Here is a 19,460-nt window from a genome sequence, read left to right on the forward strand (position 1 = left end):
AAAGAGAAGAGAACGGCAGATTTACTATGACATAATCATTTATTTAATAAACCTGAAAGTAACCTTTTATACTCAGTAATATGCTAAAAAGGTGGATTTAGGAATGAATGAATCACTAGAATGGGTGTTTTTCTCTTTAATTATTCAATGCACATGCGACAGCTGCTTACTAGATGATTCATCGGTTGCATCTTCACAGCAGAGTTGCAAAGGGAAAACAATGTATTATTTGCCAGAAGGCGTGTGGGACCTGAAGCAAAACAAAATTCAATGTTTTAACAAAACAAAACAAAACACACCACCTCTGATCGTCAACATCTAGCAGAGCATGACTCAGGAGGTTTAAATAATAACAGAAAAATGCTGTGAAATCCGAGAGGACACCTAAGGGTACTCTTCTAGCACTTTTAGGAGAGTATAAGACAAGGATTTTAACAAAGAAGCCAAATCACAACAATAGCTGAGGCCACACCTAGAAACCCCATACACACAGACAGATCAAAAACGTATCCACAAAAATCTCACATCGCAGCCAAAGATCTCCTCACTGCATATCAGGATGAAGAGGGTAACCATCAGTCACTTTGAATTTTTTTTATTTTTTTTAAAAAACATCCACAGATTTCGTCACTTTGACGTCAAATCATTACTTTCTCCTGACACATACAACAACAACAAAAATGTAAGGGCGTGTGTAAATACTTTAAATCTGTCAGAGATGGGCAAGTCCTGGTACAGAATAAGCATGTCAATAGCTGCTCACTTCTATACTGGCGACTGCCAGAGTCCTCCAGGTGTTTTCAGTCCAAATTTCCCCACTCTCAGAATGTGTTCTTGATCTTGCTGGCTACCTGTGCTAAGATCTCTCCAGTTTTCTTCTGCCAGTTTAGTACATGTTTGGACTCGGCACACCACAGCTCTCCATGACGGGGCTCTGCATTCTCACAGCGTTTTCGCACCTCTTCCTGCTGCTCCTGAAGCATACAGAGCAGTAATGTTATACAATCACAGCACAACACATGGACCGGCCACACAAACAAGTAAGTGACTACCAACTTTGTGAAGAAAGGAAAAAAAAAGCAAGAATGTATACCATAAATAGAAATGCACAAGTGAAGATTCATATAGATGGTGTGGAAATTAAAAGAGTACTTGAACATAAGTTTCTTGGCGTGATTATAGATGATAAATTAAACTGGAAGTCTCATATAAATCATATACATAACAAAATTTCAAGAAGTGTCTCAATCTTGAGTAGAGTAAAACACATTCTGGACCACAAATCACTCCACATTCTCTATTGTTCCCTGATTGCACCGTATTTGAATTACTGTGCAGAGGTGTGGGGCAATACTTACAAATGTTCGCTATCATCAATCTTTCTATTACAAAAAAGGGCCATAAGGATAATCCATAAAACTGGTTACAGAGATCATACAAATCCACTATTCTTAAAATCAAAAATTCTCAAATTCACAGATCTGGTTCATTTTCTCACTGCACAAATTATATATAAAGCAATAAATAACCTGCTTCCTGACAATATTCTAAAAATGTTTTCTAAAAGGGAACGGGGATACAATTTGAGGGGGGAATTAAATTTAAAACATCCTCGTATCCGTACAACATTAAAAAGTTTTTGCGTCTCTGTGTGTGGAGTGAAGCTGTGGAACAGACTAAGTAAAGATATAAAGCAATGTCCGAGCATGGCGCAGTTTAAAAAGCGGTTTAAGGAGATGGTTTTTACAGGGTACAGGGAAGAGGTAGAGATTTGATAGGGTGTTCTTGTCTAATATTTTCATGTGCACGGGTATGTTGGTATGGGTATATATATATTTGTAGGTTGTGTATCCTTTGAGGTGTTAATGGGGTTATTGAAAATGTGTATATGTGCGTATGTGTATATACGTATGTATGGATAGATAGAAACATATATGTGTATATATATATATATATATATATATATATATATATATATATATATATATATATATATAAATGAATAATAAAAAATAAATAAATAAATACACATGACATATAATGTAATTGCAAGGAGGTATTTCTGTAGTCTATTGATTACTAGATAGTGGAAAAGGGGTGGGATTAAATAAGCTTATGCTTCTTCCTGCTCCTTTTTGAACATGAAAGTTATTTGTAGTTGTGGTTGCTCATTTTCCTTTTGTTTTGCTTTGTTCATTTGTCTTTTTTAATTCTACGTTGTTGTACTTTTTCAACATGTTCAAAATAAAGATTCAATCAATCAATCAATAAATCATAGAGCTGGAAAAACTAATTACATGTTTATCATGTATGATTTCATGTTTTACAGCACATTTTAACGACTGAACATAAATCTGAAAATTTTAAGTTTATAGCAGCTGACATATTCACTTCATACAATAACACTAAGTAATAACAAACAATTGATTCACAACCAACGCCTGGAGTAAAACTGCACCAATGCAATCAGTACTGAGGAAAACTCACACAGGTACATGAAGAACTAGAAAACTCCACACAGAAAGCCCCCAGCCAGGCAGCAGGTTTGAATCAAATTTCAAATGATTTAATCAACTTATTAATGCATGAACAAAATAGCACAAGTCTAGACACCAGATCCTTACCTCTGTGCCATGCTGCAGCTCAAACTTGTAGAAGAAAGCCCAAGCATCCCCCAGATCTGGCTCAATCTTTACGGTCCTGAGGAACCACTCTCTAGACTTGGTGATCTTACGCTCACTCCAGAACAACCTGACATATGCAGAACATCTCAAAATGTTAAGAGTTTCATACAGAAAGGTCTGCTGAATGTAAAACAACAACAAAATACACATTTTTATATTGTAGGTTATCACAAAAAGTAATAGCTATTACTGAAGGGAGTGAAAAATTCAAGTCATACTTGGCAACAGCGAGCAAGACGTGTGGATCATGTTCACACTTCTTCAAAGCATCCACACTCTTTGTCTTCCTCTGGGGCCTGGCCTCCAAAAACACTGCCTCAGCCCACAGGATACCTTTGAAGGAAGAAAATAAAAGGGGATTGAAATTTGTGCATTAAAGTCCAATAGTGCCAGTGCAATGAACAAAAGTTAAGTCTGCATAAACGTGAAGGGCACAGAGGAAAACAAACCATCTAAAGCAGGGATCACAAACTTAATACCCAGGGGCCAGATTCGGCCCGCCAAAGACTCCAATCTGGCACAGCCTACTTCAAATCAAACTGGGTTGTGCGTAGGGCTGGGCCATATCATACAGTTCACGGTAATACCGGTATAATGTTGGGCAATGATAAGAAAATGAAATATCATGATAGAATATGGGTAAAACGCGCATACGCACATGGCGGAAAAAGCATGGCGGCGACGGAGAATGAGAAAGGCGAAAGTGGATCGTTGAATGAAACGGATGAACCAGAATTGGTTTGTAAAAATGCTCAAACTTCAGTGGTGTGGAACTGGTTGAGCTTTCGTCCGTCAGATACACAACAAAGCACTATTTTTGGTAGAGCATGCTAGCGGGCCGTCGTTATTACTGTGTTTTTTGGAAAATACGGCACACTTAAAATCAATCCTTTGATTTTTCTGAAAATTGACAGAGCCCCTTATAATCCCGTGTGCCTTATGTATGAATTCTGGTTGTGTTTACTGACCTCGAAACGATTTTATGTCGTACACGGTGCTCGAAAATCTGTCAAATGTTTTGGCACGACTTTGCTAAGCTACGAACCCGCACCGCTTGATGGATTGTCGGAGCATTACGGCTATCGTAGGGAGGAGCCTCGCCGAGTGATACGTACTGTGCTTCAACATAATATTACCGTGTTGTGTGTGTGTATAACCTCTTTTTAAGTTTTGTGGCTATTATACATGGTTATGCTGAGGATAAGTCGGCCAGTTTCCACTGGAAATGCCTTTTGGTTAAACTGTCAGCAAGAAATTTGCATTTGCACTGTTAAATTTTTATATAACTTTAATGCACATAAAAAACAGCTGCTTGTTTAACTGAAAATACATTGATGTTGGGGGTTTTTGCACTAATACAGGTTCACAAAAACAAAGCTTTTCCATCTATGGCAGCATTTTATACACACCTGAATTTGGGCACTCCTGCAGGGCTTTGGCCATCAGTGTGTTGGCAATGTTCTTCAGTCCAGCCCTGTACTCCAATCTGACTGACTCCAGCCTGATTAATAAGATCACATGTACTTTTAGATGCCTTTATTTCAGAATTTATGACAATAAATGGTGTTGGTGTTATATATGTTCTTGATTTGCCAGCAATGCCAGTTTCGGTTGATGTGGTTTTGCAAAAGCAAATTAAGCCTGCTTCTAGTTTGGAGGCACAAATATGATGTTTTCCAGCTGTAACTTTTTACAGGTTTTCATGGATAGGAGAGAAAAAAAACATGCATGTGCTAAAATACACTGCTGCGCAGGTGACCTTTTCCAAACTAAAACTCTTCCTAGTTCCTTGTTGTCGTGTATTGTCTTACCACAGCTCAGCGGTCTGGGGATTCTTGAGCCGCGCCTTCTCGAGGATTGCTCTGGCTCTGGTCAGCTGTCCCACTCTCTCTTCCAAATGTGACAGCAACAACCACAGTGGCACAGAGTGGGGACACTTCTTTAACTGTACCAATGAAAAAAAAATCCTTAACCCTTACTCTGGTTTTAATGATATACTCATTTTCATCAAAAAATAAAACACTTCCTTGCTTTGCATTTGTGGTCAATCCAATACTAAAACAAACCCATGCCCCAAACATAACCCCATCCTGACCCCTTGGTTATAGGCCTCTCTAGCTTTATCCATATTTTCACACTGCTCCTCGATTTGGCCTCGCATCATCCAAAGCTTAGGGAAGTCCTCGTAGTGCTTCAGGGCCTCGGTGCACAACTCCTGGGCAGCTTCTATGTTTCCCAACACCCACTCCAATTTCACTGACTTCATAAACACCTGTAGAGATTACAAATACAAATGAGACCTATGAAGTTTTATATTTGCAAATGCATTGTAATACACCTGAAACAGAATAATGTAAAACAAGGAAAATGCTTATACTGAACCCCAGTACTTGCAAGTCTATACATCAGTTTTATCAAATGCCAACTTGCTAAGTTTTTGCCTAAATGCTTCAGTGGTTAACACTAAAACTTTGTGTTATCTGATAGGACAAGCAGTACAGCAAACATTAAGGCAGATTCTCTTACTCACATCTGTCAGCATACAACAAAGATAAAGGGGAGTGTTGCCAGGTCACTTGACAGACAGAGTGGTGGTTTAAAAGCTTGGCTGACAACATCTGTCAGCCTATGTGGTACTGAACCTCATAATCTGTGGAAAACCTGCAAGCCTGAACCTGACAGTGTTCCCAGAAACAACCTCAAGGAAATTGCACCATTATGTAGAGAGCAGTGGTTTCAAAACAGAAAAATAAACTAACACTTGAATCACTCATCCAAAATGTGTCAGAGTTCAAAAATTAATAACACTACTTGAAAAACACAATGTAGTACAGTTCATAAAAGGCCAGTCAAAGTGAAAGGACAGGATTGATTCAATGCAAAAGCAGTCATACTCAGTGCAAGTGACATGAGATAACCTGAACAACTTGATTTCATTAATCTTCTTATAAAAATATTCAGTTTCCTTTAATAGCTTTTTAGGCGATTCTATAATTCAACCAAGTATTAAAAGCTCAAACAGAAAACCAAGTATTAACTTTTATCCTTTCTACGAAGTAACCTTTACAATAGTTCCCTACTCTGAAATTCACACAGATACACTTACCCTGGCTGTTGGTGCACTGCTGCGGGCCTTGGCTAGCAGTCGACGGGCTCTTTCATACTCATTATTCTCCGACTCCAGTTTGACAGCAGCAAGCCAGATCTCTTCACTGTTTGGGTTAGCCTAGGAAAACAGACAGAGGAGGACAGAGGGTGAGGAGAAGCAGAAGGCACAGGATAACAGAGTTAGACATAGGTATACATAGATTACTCTAATATTTGACATGCTGTATCGAAACGTGAATGCTTTTTAATTACCTGGAAGGCCAGAGCAAGGATGCTTCTGGCTGCTGGCACATCCTCAGCCAGCCACTTGGACTTGGCACCCATTAGCCACAATACCTCTGCTTTGGGGCAGTGAGCCACAGCCCTCTGAAGTAAAGCCTCCAAGGACTCTCTGAGAAATTAAATGTGCCATGGAAGAATAATGGATGCGGCGGCGGCGACGAAGCAGCAGGTCATAAAGCACAGGAGCAAAAAAGAATAAATAAGTATAGTGATGCAAAACAGCAAATGTCACCTTCTGACTGCTAATGTTTGCATTTGGAAATTAAAGCTTGTCACCTGGTGCCATGGTTCTTCTCAAAGTAGGCAGCTCTAAGCCAGACACTTTTTTTACTTGGGAATACTTGGAGAGCATGGGCATAGATGGCTCTGGCACACTCCAGCGCCCCATGGGCCACACACTGAGGCACAAACACACAACCATCTCACTGTTAAATTTAACTACAACAGCAAGTATGTAAAAAACTTATTTTAAAAAACCCAAACTAATCTCTCTATACTTACACTCTCAGCATCTTCCATCCAGGTGTGTTTGCGGTCCTCCTCCTCAATTCCAATCCCTATGACAGCCCTTATCACGGCCTGGCAGGTAGCCACACTACCTGCTTTGTCACACTCCTCTGCGTCCTGCAGGGTATGAACAAGCATTTAGAAGGATAGACACTTTGGGAGAAGAAGAAGAAGGGTGCAAAAATTACTGGATGAACTGCTGGTATCAATTCTAGGTAAGTCATTCCAATGAAATGATAAAGGGATTAACACGAAAATAATTCTAATATTAATTAGAAAGAAATTTTAAAACTGACATCAGAACACCTGCAGATTTATAAAATAATAATAATAGTATTAAAGCTGACAGACAATAATAAGCAAATATTTGCGGTGACAAGAAAAAATGCCACTGGCAAAAAAAGAAACAAATAAAACAACTATGCAAAAGAGGAATTTCAGTTAAAGCCAATTACTGCAAAACAGCTGTGTACTGCACTAAACAAAACATTAGACACAGTGCTGTGTTGTTTTGCATCCATATGAAACATCTTGTGTGAGTTGTTTGCTGTTCTCACAAGCCATTCGTTTAACATGTTCCACACTTGGCAAGTGGATTGCTGGGGAGCCAAGGAAGTGCAGGGTTGACTTCAAAGTTGTTAGGATAAGTGTTCTGCATATTCTGGCTAAAAGCCATTTTCTCTTCACAACAGTGAGACAGGTAATGTGTAAACAGGCAATTCTCTGGAGCCTTTAGGGAACTCTAGTCATGTAAATGTAAAATAAATCAGTAGTTTGTCTTTGTAAGGTTGTAATTTGCTTTTGCAGGCTTGCAAACTTAACTCCACAGCAAAGTCTCTAAAAGAGTAAGTCCAATAACAACCAATGAACAATTCACAATAGCAAGTTCGTATGAAATCTCCCAAAACAGATCCTCGCTTCAAGTTTAAGTGCAGCAGGCCGTTCAGCGTGAATCTTTGGGCCTTTTCAGAAACAGGATACGTCACTGTTGGCTTCCTCACTTAGTTAAAGTGATTCCCTCATTCAGGCATGACTCACTTTTGTGCTAGTGTTTTTTGTGTGTTGTAGTGATCTTACTGTTGCCATCTTGGTTAAAAAATGGGTTGTGACAAAGACGAATGAGCATGCCTGTGAAAAGGCTTGTTTATTGGCTGTTGCCTGGTCAATCACAAGTTGTTAGCCAATGAGCATATCCTCTTTTTTTTTTTTTTTAAGGAAACATACTCAATGAAAATTGAAATTGAATTAAATTGAAAATTTAAATGCTAAGAAAGACATTTTTTCCATTTTGACTCTTTGTGACTTTTTGAGTCCTCAGCTATCACCGTCTGTTGGCCTTCAGATCGAATGCAGGTTTAAAGCACATCACAGTTCAAAGTGGGAGCCACTCATTTATGAATAAAAATAACAAGCAATTTGGTCTCCCTTTATGTTCTCAGTCATTTCAAAGAAATCAGAAAGCCCCAGAAACAAACCTGTATCCACTGTTCTCTGTTGATCTCCACACCATTGGCACGCAGAGAAGTGATAGCTCGGTCAATGATCTTTTCGACCATCTGAGTGTTCCCATTGGCCTCCTCCAGCTTCGCAGCAGTGATCCAGATGTGGCGATCAGTGGGGATATTCTCTCGAGCTTTGTTCAGGACACGACGAGCATTCTCATACGTCTCTAACCGGGCCAGTGCCAGCCAGAGCTAGAGAGGACAGAGAGTTAGTTATAAAGTTCATTGCATATGTTCATATATTGTGCTGCACTCTGAAACATTCAGTCCAATTTCCAAATGTTCATGTTGGTGAAGTACCTCCACACTTGTAGGGCAACACTCCACAGCTCTGCTGAGCATGATCCTGGCATCCTCTGGTTCCTCCAGTTCAACAGCTGTCTTCCACAGTCGAACTGACTTGGATACATTTTCCAGCGCTATGACAGGGAACAGTTAAATAAGTACCAAGACATTTTGCTGATGCTTCTTATTTTGAATAACTTCAATGCAAGAATTCATAAAAACAAGAACACAAAAACTATTTAACAAAGATCCTATAGAGCTAAGTGAACACAAGCACAGACAACAAAAATAAATAACATTTTCTGTAATAGCAACAGTGTCAGCTGGGATGGGAGTGTGCTTTGTATGTAACTGAGAAAAGTAGAGCAGAGGCAACTGAACATGTAGAGGCGGAGTAAGCTCTTCCTCAGAGGAAACACTGATCCATCTCTGTCAGGGGGGTATGCTGCTGGGAAGTGTTAATAAGCGTTTGTGTGTGTGCGTGCATGCGTAAGTTAGAGCATTGACACCATGGTTAAATAGGGTGTCTCGCTTTGACAAGAATCCAGAAACACAGCTGCCAAATGTAACTGTGATAAAATCTTTTGTTGCAACCTTATGAGTAAAGAAAGTGAGCAGATCTGTGTGGGTGATTTTATAAGAAGATAAACAGATTGAGACTGGTCTTGAGTTTTGGCCCTGCAGAAATTAAGTTTCTTTCTTTTGGCAGAAATGGTTCATTCTGATACGCATTGCTGGGAAGGCGCATGAACCTCGGCTCATATCATAACAGGAAGACGAATTTCTGGTAATCTGTGAATAAATAAACACAAGCACACAAAAAAGCTTTTTGTTAAATATTGGAGGGAATAAACGACAACCTTACCCTTTCTGAGGACTCGTTTCTTAGCCCTGACGTCTGTCTCCAGCTCTGCAGCTCTGATATAGATGCGCACAGACTGTGGAAGGTGACGGACAGCCTGGGCTACCACGGCTTTAGCTGTGTCACCAGGCTGGAGCCTGGCAGCCTCCAGCCACACATCCTCACTCTAATCCAAAGGGAAAACACTTATTTAAACAGGAAAGCACAAACTATTGTCCCCATTTGCAACTTATTCAAGAAGTAATGTTACGTCGTAAATTTAAGCAGCTGTTACATTATAATACTAGCGATATACTAACACCATATTATAAGAAATGCAATCTTAGAGATTATAGGGTTAATTTGAGCAAAATATCCAGAAAACATCAGCATCCTTGTGTTCTCATTTAATAGTTTTATTGTACTGTTTAACTTCCTTTACCTTCGGACACATCTCTGTGCCTTTCATGATCAGGTTTCTGGCCACCTGCAACTTCCCAGTCACCTCCTCCAGCCTGGCAGAAGCAATCCAGGCAGGTGGGTGATGGGGATTTGTTTCCCTCACTGATTTCAGCAGCAGACGAGCCTTCTTGATGTCACTGAACAAGCAGAGCCACAAATAAGCGATTAAACACATATACACACAGCAACTTCTTTTACACAAATATAGCAATCTGATGCTGTCAGTGTCTCTCTACCTGATGTCTCCTCCATAAGTGGGGATCATAGAGTTAAGATCTGTCAAGTAACCCTTGGGATCCACTACTGTTTGTCCACTCACTGAGTCAGACACCTGAATACAGAAAACATGTAGACAAAGGGATAGAGAATAGTTCAGTTGTTTCTATCAGTATAATGGCAGCAGCATGAATCCTAGAAGAAAGTAAAAGTGAAAGTTGCGCTAGGTGATGCATCATTTACCTGACTGAGCCTCATATCCATGAGTGTGTTTCTGGCCTGACCAATTTTCCTCATATCCAGTTCTCCGGTCCCTGGTGTCATCAGACCAGGTGTCATGCTTCCTGGATAAGGTGTGTTCAGACCACCCAGCTAGTAGAGATAGGAAACAATGTCAACAGAGAGGAGCAACACAGTCTGTGAGAAGTCTGTCATGGCACGTTTAAACAGCTCTTGAAACAAAAGCCTGAATCATGTAACACTTTTCTAACCAATGCAAAATGACACAAATTACTTCAATCTTTTAATTTAAAGTCAAGCAATTACTTTTTCTCTGTTAAGAGTCTATACCTCTTAAAAAACTCAACTTTTTAAATCAGCACGCCGTGTCTCCATTTTCAATTCATGGACATCTACCTGCATGCACAGGTCAATGAAGTGTCCCTTTTAAATGTATTTTAAATGCCAACAAAGTTTGTGTGACCAATTACTGTAGCAACAGGTGTCCAGTCTCTTAAACAGACAAAAACTGAGCAAACTGCTGTAACTGGAGAGTAACTTTTGTTTTTTTCCAAGGAGATATCCTGACTCCTGCTGGGCCATAGTGAAACTACACCCTGAAGTTTAGTGAAGTGCACTTGGAAGTAAATATGAGTTACAAAAATTATTTCTATTTGTATACACAGTATACTGACCCCTTGCAACGGGTCAACAGAGGTGTGGTTCTCTCCACTCTGCAAGTGTTTGGAGAAGAAGCTGTCGGGGACAGGGGTGAGCTTCTCATAACGGGGATTCCTCTGGCGCTTGTTTCTGGCATCTCCCACTTCAGGAATGCTCAGCCATTCCTCCTCTGACACCTCTGCAAGCTTCCTCTGTAGAGAAATGGTAAAGAAAGATGTTGGAGAAAAGAATGGGATGTGAGCATTGCTTTCATTTACGATTGTTTGATAATACCTGAGTACCTAAGCTAAATGTGATTTACTGCACAGAATCTGCAAATATCTGTACTGATTAAAATAGCATCTCTATTTTAATCAGTATTTTATTTCCTCAGTAAAACAAGAAGAAAAGGGAACACTGTTTCAGAGACAAACATGCAAGGCACTTTTCACTACTTGGCTATGACTAAGCTTATTTCACAGAAAGATCTTAGCCTGGGAATTCATTGCTTAAAAATCATGAATCTAGAGACTATAACCGATCCTGCCTGTGGCTGTCTCATTGTACAAATCTTCCATTTAAAGCACAGTGTGCTGTACTGCCTGCACACGCTTACTATTTGCACATCCTCTACAGAGAAAACAAAAAAGCACAGTATGACAAGAGGGGCACCACAATGTCAACTGTATATATTTCATTTGTGTAATATACTGGGACATTTATAATTAAAGCCATTTTTGTATATTAGAGCTATTTTATTATATTGCATCACTTTGCAATATATTGAAATATTTATCTGTGAAGGTTCTCAGTCATCCAGGTCATCGTAGTCAAAGGAGCTTGCAAAGAAAAGCGTCTGGACTTCTTTAAGTTACTTGAAGACGTTTCACCTCTCATCCGAGAGGCTTCTTCAGTTCTAAGGTCAAATGGTGGAGAGTCCCAGATATAAACCTGGTGGGAGTGTCCCCAACTCTCTGCCATCTATAATCCAGTTTTGAGATCCCTTCCCAGACGCCTTAACGCCCACTCACACCCTGGGCCATCTGACCTCAGGAATTCGCATGATAAGGTGGGGCCAGGTTTCACAATGAACTCACCCGAAACTCTGGCTGATTGGGACCCACACCCAGTTCCACACCTTGGCTCAGGCGATTAGAGGATCATCAGGGGGTCCTTTTGTCCCTCTGTGGGGGGACACTCCCACCAGGTTTATATCTGGGACTCTCCACCATTTGACCTTAGAACTGAAGAAGCCTCTCGGATGAGAGGTGAAACGTCTTCAAGTAACTTAAAGAAGTCCAGACGCTTTTCTTTGCAAGCTCCTTTGAATATTGAAATATTTAATTTATTTTAGTTAGCTGCTGTTCTTACAGTCTTGGAGAAACTCTGATCACATAACTTCCTCAGGGATTAAAAAAAGCCTTCTGATTCTGATTTAACCAAAGAATTGCATTGGATAATATTAACCCTTTTCTTCTGTAGATATGATAATAAAGCCAATAAAACCAAAATGCATTTAAGATGCTTTTAGTGCAAAAAGAAGACAAAATTAGATTTTTTTAAACTCCATAAATGATGCAGAAGAGAGGTTTGGAAAATTAGGGTCAATCTCTTACCTTTAAATCTGAGAACTGCTGCTGAATTTTTGGTCGCTCCATACGGTATTTCTCAATTTCCTCCTTTTCTCTCAGCTCCCTAAAATACAACGACAACCATGAACAAAAGACTCCTGCAATATAAAATCCACATTATATTTGAAAACAAATGCACTGTGCATTGATTAAAAAATTAAACAATTGACTCTTCTTCTTTGTAACCTTCTTTCTTTGCGTCTTTCATCCATCCTCTTGTCCAGCGCTGCATATATAGCATCGGCTTCCTCATCATCTTTCTCATAGGGCCCACTTGAGAACAAGCTACCTGCATAACCATTAAACTACAAGAGAAACAACAAAACAACAAAGTATGACAAGATTATCAAATTAACTGCTCATAATTCAAGAAATTGGCTTTAAAATTGTGACTTGATCATTTAAACTCTCAGAAAAAAACACCTTTATCTACAACAAATCACAGATACCTCATCATAGTTGGTGTCATTTAGATCTTCATCGTCATCATCCTGGTTCTTTTTCATTTGGTCCCCGACCGTTCTCTTTCCAGGGGGTGCATGCCGGTCATCCACTGGATCATTAGCATCACGAGCAGGACCGATATCAGATCGGGTGGTGAAACCAGTGGCACTGGAGGGAAAAGCATTCATTTAAATGTGACATAAATAAACACAAAACTGGCCAAAATTATACCGCGAGATCTTTACTCTTCTCTATAACACAGTGACATACGTTTCCATGCTTATAACACTATTTTGATCACTATGACTTTTTAACTTAAATTTTGCTCGCTTGTCTAAAACAGATTACATAATAAATGACTATGAATTTAGGAATTGCATATATTGACATTTAACTCTATTTGAATTAAATTTCAATTTAACAGTTCACGTTTAGTAAAGCAATTAAATCATAAAACCACTAAACTATTTAAAAACATGGTAAGGGAAACGATATGCACTTTATTCACGTATAAATTATATATATAGATTAACCAATTAATTTATGTATTGTAAAACTAGCTCGTACTTAAATTTTACTCCTTATTAACTTGGGTTAGTACGATTGAGAAAAAAAAGGGGTCAATCTGGCTAGCAGCATGTAGCTGTAAGTTAGCTCACCCTCTGCCGAGACCGGGAACGTAACCGAGCGGAGCAGGCATCCCTAGAAACGGCTTTTTCTTTTTTCCCATGAGCGGAGAGGCGAGGGGCATTATCGGGGGCCCACCACTAGCCCCCGCCGCCCCGGTGCCTCCCGCAGAAGTTTTGGAGACAATTTTAGGCGCTTGTTTTGCACCAGTGCTAGCCATCGTTGCTCACACGACAAGACGATGCAGAGCCGGATAAACAACAGTCAAACTTCCGCTCCGAGGAAAAAGAGGCCTAAGGTCTAGAAACGCCTGGCAGCGCCCCCACAGGACTGGCGGATTATTAAATATTATTATTACTATCTTTATTTTACAATTAGTCAATATTATTTTAGTTTAGTTATAGCAAAACTGTTATACATTAACTATTCGGTTAATATTTATTGTTTTGAATGCAACTTGCTGTGAGACTATGTGGATGAATTTATTTCTTTACTTATGTTTTCAGCAGATTGAAATTTGCACAGAAGTCACAAGAGGGCACCACATCCTGAAAAATAATGCCGCTATGGAAACTCATTGAACTCAAGGGCCCGACTGTTGCTTCACAGCAAGAAGGTCGTGGGTTCAAAATCAGTCTGGAGCTTTTCTCTGAGGAGTTTGCATGCTCTCCCTGTGTCTCCATGTCTTCCTCCAACAGTGCAAAGACAAGCCTGTTAGAATAAGTGGATGGATGGAGTTGCATAAACTATCATCTGACTTTTGTGTGAAAATACCAAAACGCTACATGTTGTTTTATTCTGAGATATTTGTACTTCATTCTACTTAACCCTAATGGTACAAACATCCTGGCAGTTCCCTAATAACCAAATACCGAAATAAACGTCTCACATTATTTCATTCATTTATTTTATGGTTTTGTTTTCCCATAACAATATGTCATAAATGGACCACCTGAACCTGACCACCTGATGGGACACATGGCACAGAAACACCCTAACTGAAACACACAATGGCAAAATAGCAGTAATGGCATTTTCAAAATAGAATACTTACATGCATACACTAACTTAGACATGTGTTAGCATATTAAAGTCCCAACCTATTTAACATTATGAGTGAAAAAATATCCATTATCCTCTATATAATGTGAATATTCAAACTTGAGACAGGAAACTGTAATAGTGGTAATTACATATTAATATGGCATTTCTGGGTTTCCTCCCATAAGATGAAATTAGTCTGTAGGCTACAACACTGCGCTTCAATCACATTTAACTTCAGTGATGCACAGTCTGAGCCTCGGCTCAGGCTTTTACATTTTTCTTCATTTACATCGCCTGAAGGGCAGACATTATATTACTCCCGGGAGAAGATGCTATGATGAAAATGGACTGTCAGGCACATTAGCCGATATATAGCTCACGCAGGACTAATTTAAACACGGAGCGTAACTCAAGCCTTTATTTCATCCAACTATTGTATGGCCTATTTTATTTTTCCCTGATTATTTCAATGATTGTTTGATTTCAACTGGAGGATTTTTATAGTCACACATAGAAATCAGAATTATGTCAAGCCTGAATTGACAGGGAAAGGTAGTAGAGAAAACCCCACATCATATATCTGCAGTCTCTCATAGTCCTGAGCCATAATCCACTTCAGTCTCATTAATGATAAATTGTCTTTAAAGTATTGGCCTATATTAAGAGTGAGAATTTCTCAGAGCCTGATCCAAGCACACGTGTAGTACCAAGATTAATTTGCACAATAATTGATTCATTATTCTCTGCTACATGAGTAATGGTTACTATACCTAAATGAATAGAAAAGGTGTCTCCAATAATCTGATTTATATATTGGTAACAAAAGTGTGTTTCCATAAGCATAAAGCACCTAGCAGGAATCCACCAACCTCCACCTCACATGCAGACACGAACACATTCAAATCTGCAATTGTGATGGCAGTGGAAGCAGAAGATAGTGGATATCTGCTCCGGGGCTGGGAAGACTGACTGAGTAACGGCGGTCTCGCCAGAGATCATGCTATCATCATTTCCTTTGATGTGCAGCCATAAAACATTTGGCAATGCTTCCTGTAAATTCAACTGTGAGTTGGAAGCTGTGTCTCACATTAATAAAGTTTTAAAAAAATGACAAAAAAACATTTTTTTTCTACTTTACCTGCATCATAGACAACTTGGCATCATGACACAGAAGTCTAAAAGGGACTCATTTGACCTCTACAACTCATCTGCATGAAAAAGACAACTTCCTATATATGTTTGTAAGCAAATAGATCAAGATTTTGACTGACAAGCCTTTTTTTTGCCTAGTCATTGTTATAGAAAGCCTTTTTTTTTTTATAACCAAGCAGTGCTGAAGGACAATAATTTAATGGCTCAGCCTATTTTTTTTTTTTGTTTTAACAAAGACTAATCACTTCAATTAGCAAGAAAATGCATTTTGCGTTATAGAGATTCACAAAATAATATCTCTAATTTCATAATAAATACTTTAATTTGTGATCTGGTGATACACTGATGCTTGACAAACAAAAGTGTAATTGGAAGAATAAAGTGCGCTCTAAACAAGTGAAATTACAAAGAGAGTAATTGTGAATATTTTAATGGGTGTATTTCCATGCAAGCATAGAGTAATGTGTGCGTACTTGCATGTTTATTCATTTACGTGTGGGCCAGTTTGCATGGATGCATAACTGAGTTTAATCTATTCTTTCAGTGCACAGAACTCAGGATGGAGAAACCAGTGGACTTTCTGCCTCAACCTGTGCTACACCAGATGTCTACAGTGTCATGTGAATGCAAAAGAATGGGTCCACAGCGGTTAATAGGAAGATACCGAGAATTAAAACGATGCAACATCTCAGCCAAAAGCAGCATGTTTACGGTCCACTAATTGAACGAAGGTTGCTGTTTGGAGGAAGAAAGCACAGGAGGGCATATGTCAAGATGACAGGTTTATTGATATGCTTAATGCATCACCTACAAGCACACACCTACACTCACAAAGACACACATCATTCATTTTGCTGGGATTCATTGTGAGTTAATATTAGCTCATTATATTTTACAATACATTGTGGACAAAGGGAAAAAATAGGACACAGACAAAACCATTTTTCAGTGTGCAGACATACTAAACTGAATGACTGTGTCTTAGCTGAAAGCAGTCTACCTTAACAATGCCTCATTTCATACTTAGAAGAAAGTCCTGGGAGGATAAATGATTTATTTAGAGCTGATTAGTGGCTGTTTATTATTCTGAAACAAAGAGAAGTGTCCTTGTGGAAGGACAACAGTAAATTCCTATTAGGGCTTTCCTTTTGGAGTGGCTATCTACAGCTGTTTTGGCCAACAGATGTTCAAATAGAATTTCATTGATCCACTGAGTAAAACAAGGCTTTGGAGGAGGGTAGTCCAATAATGAGTCTAAGGCAGGATCTGCGACACTGTAAAAAGGAGAGAAAAATGGTGGTGGTTTTTGTGATGTGAATACTAATGCATTGACAGTTCAGGCAGTCGTGGCAAATGCACATTGCAGGTCAAAGTTAATGCTGCATTAGGCTAATTGCTATGTAAAGAAAAAGACCCCCTCCACTCCTCTCTTTAAGCAGTAATAGGATCACCACGAGTCTGTGGGAGGAGGCTTGTTTGGCCCATGCACACATGCCATGTTACATGTCTCCTTGTAGGCATTTAGTTTTTGCTCAGTGTGGGAGAAGAATGGAAGCATGTGAATTACCCTCACTGTGGTTTGATAAGAGGTTTCTCATATTTTTTGCATTACATTTGACAGCTAAGACAATCCAAAGTACAACTGATTTGTTTCCCTGATGGGTGAATAGATAAACGAGATTATTGAGTGAAGCTGTTCTCCTGCCACGTTGCCTGTTGTCTGCTCAAGACGGCGGGGTTATTTAGACACGGTGAATCGGTTCATGATGCCTTCTGTTTTCTCTGCTGCTGAATTTCTTGAGAGGAGAGGAGAAGAAATATAGATTCTCTCTGATCATGGAGGTCTCAGGGCACCAAACACAAAAGGGTCTTCATTTATATATGGAGAGAGAGGGAGAGAGAGGGAGAGAGAGAGCTATTAGACACTTTAATGTTATTTTCTTGTCTCATCATTTAATGTCACAAAATCCAACTTTGTACTGGCGTCATCTGCTCAAACCCCCCCCCCCCCAAAAAAACAAAAAAAACACACGCACCTGTTCCCTTGTGAGCACAATAACAGACATAGTGTGCAAGATAATACAATGAGACTGGGGGATTGGTTTACTGCCCTGAAACCAGCCACCACAAGTACATGTGGGTGACAGGAAAAAGGATTAAAATGTAATTATTCTCATATACTACTCTTCTCTATCCATTGTGGTTCAATTAAAAATATATATTAAACTATATTTATGTGTACTCATATATTTGAAAATAATAGCAGTGCTACATGCTACATTAACAGAAACAGGAGAAATTACTGCTCTATAATATTGGATTTGTTACCAATATCCTTTTTACATATTATTAATATATAACTATTCTGAATTGGTGCAGTTCTCACCTTAGGAACACATTTCTCCGCCCACATTAGCTTTTCTCATTGTGTCTACACATACAGCTAAACACATTTTGTTATTGTGTCGATGCACTTCCTATCTCAATCTCACAACTTTACTTTTGTCAGTCAGACCTACATGTCTCTTACTTCTCTGCAGAACACTGAGGCCACTCACACACTGTCAGTAGTGAAACTGTCCCCCAGTTTAAAGCTAATGGAAACATATTGCCTCAGTCTTGTATCACAGGTGCACATCATGGCATTGCTAATTACACACAAGCATATTCTGTTTTTATATGTAGTGGGGCTTTAATGTATTACGTATTCATTTGTAATGTTATAAGTTTACATGTTTCATCACTGTCTGTTTTCTCAAGCATATAGGGTCAGAGGTGGCAGCGAGTGAAAGGGATGATTTACAAGACAATAGTGAGACATGCTATGATTTACAGTTTGGAGACAGTGACAGGAAAAAGAGCTGGAGATGGCAGAGCTGATGATGTTAAGATTTCACTGTGAGTTACCAAGATGGCCAGGATTAGAAATGAGAGGGACTCCTCAGTTTTAGGTTTGGAGACAAAGTCAGCGAGGTAAGCCTGACAGCCTGGACACGCGCAGTAGAATGATAGTGGATATATTGGACAAAGCATGAAGATGAAGCTGCCAGGAAGGAAGAAAAGGGGCAGACCACAGAGAAGATTCATGGATGTAATAAAAAAAGGTTGGTGTGACAGCAGAAGATGCTGGAGATAGGGGGAGGTTGTTGATCAGCTGTGGTAACCCATTAAAAGACTGGCCAGAGGAAAAATAAAAAGAAGATAGTTTCACATTTATCATCTTGCTTTTCAATGAAATAACATTTTGGAAAGTATCAGATAAACCTTTCACATTTCATTTTGTGTCAGAATGCCTTTTACTCTACATTAAGGCCATAGTTCTCACAGTACTCTGACCAAAAGCAGTAAGATTTTGATAAAATTATAAAACCATTTGGTGTTTAAGTATTACAGTTTTTCTTGATAAATTTGGTGTAATTCTTATATCACAAACATCATTCTCACCACTCTTAAGGCACTGCTCAAGACAAGCATTTTTTCCAACACAGATTCACTTGTGCAAAAGACACTAAAACAATAAAAACCTTTTTGCACATATTTAAAAACATGGAAAGTCAGTCACTGAGTTCAACTTGGTGATCAACAAATAAAAACCCTTGCATGAGGAAACACAGTAAGGCACTGGAAGAGGTTTACTTGCAACAAATAGAAATACAAACTTTTAGTCTTGTTTCACAACTGCTCATCCAAATTTCCCTTTCAAGCACATCCCAAGGATGCCCTACTGGACTGAGATCTGGTGACTGTGGAGTCAATCTTTTAATGTCTAATTTTGGGGAGTCAGTGCCAAATTGTG

The 19,460-nt window shown here is 39.1% G+C and overlaps 1 protein-coding gene across 1 annotated transcript; it reads right to left on the reverse strand.

Annotated features, from left to right (window-relative positions):
* Positions 1 to 35: 35 nt before the first annotated feature.
* Positions 36 to 13,736, reverse strand: prpf6 (PRP6 pre-mRNA processing factor 6 homolog (S. cerevisiae)). Its single transcript, XM_006796328.3, has 21 exons — positions 13,501 to 13,736; positions 12,847 to 13,009; positions 12,584 to 12,702; positions 12,383 to 12,461; positions 10,802 to 10,978; positions 10,131 to 10,259; positions 9,908 to 10,002; positions 9,652 to 9,808; positions 9,234 to 9,396; positions 8,384 to 8,502; positions 8,057 to 8,275; positions 6,576 to 6,698; positions 6,351 to 6,472; positions 6,045 to 6,183; positions 5,791 to 5,910; positions 4,780 to 4,956; positions 4,496 to 4,629; positions 4,094 to 4,185; positions 2,903 to 3,017; positions 2,625 to 2,751; positions 36 to 974 (listed from the first exon to the last, which is right to left on the reverse strand). Exons 1-21 carry the CDS (start codon positions 13,686 to 13,688, stop codon positions 822 to 824), a joined length of 2,910 nt encoding a protein of 969 aa, XP_006796391.1. The 5' UTR covers positions 13,689 to 13,736; the 3' UTR covers positions 36 to 821.
* Positions 13,737 to 19,460: the final 5,724 nt, after the last annotated feature.

Source organism: Neolamprologus brichardi, chromosome 20 (genome assembly GCF_056152115.1).
Source record: "Neolamprologus brichardi isolate AB-2024 chromosome 20, ASM5615211v1, whole genome shotgun sequence".
Classification (NCBI taxonomy): domain Eukaryota; kingdom Metazoa; phylum Chordata; class Actinopteri; order Cichliformes; family Cichlidae; genus Neolamprologus; species Neolamprologus brichardi.

What these genes read in the sequence shown, in the direction of transcription:
- prpf6 (XM_006796328.3), bottom strand. Translation starts at nt 13,688, where the DNA reads ATGGCTAGCACTGGTGCAAAACAAGCGCCTAAAATTGTCTCCAAAACT. An exon ending in TGGATATGAGGCTCAGTCAG is followed by an intron (nt 10,003 to 10,130) that starts GTAAATGATGCA and finishes TTCTGTATTCAG; the next exon opens with GTGTCTGACTCAGTGAGTGG. An exon ending in GAAACGAGTCCTCAGAAAGG is followed by an intron (nt 8,503 to 9,233) that starts GTAAGGTTGTCG and finishes TCCCTGTCATAG; the next exon opens with CGCTGGAAAATGTATCCAAG.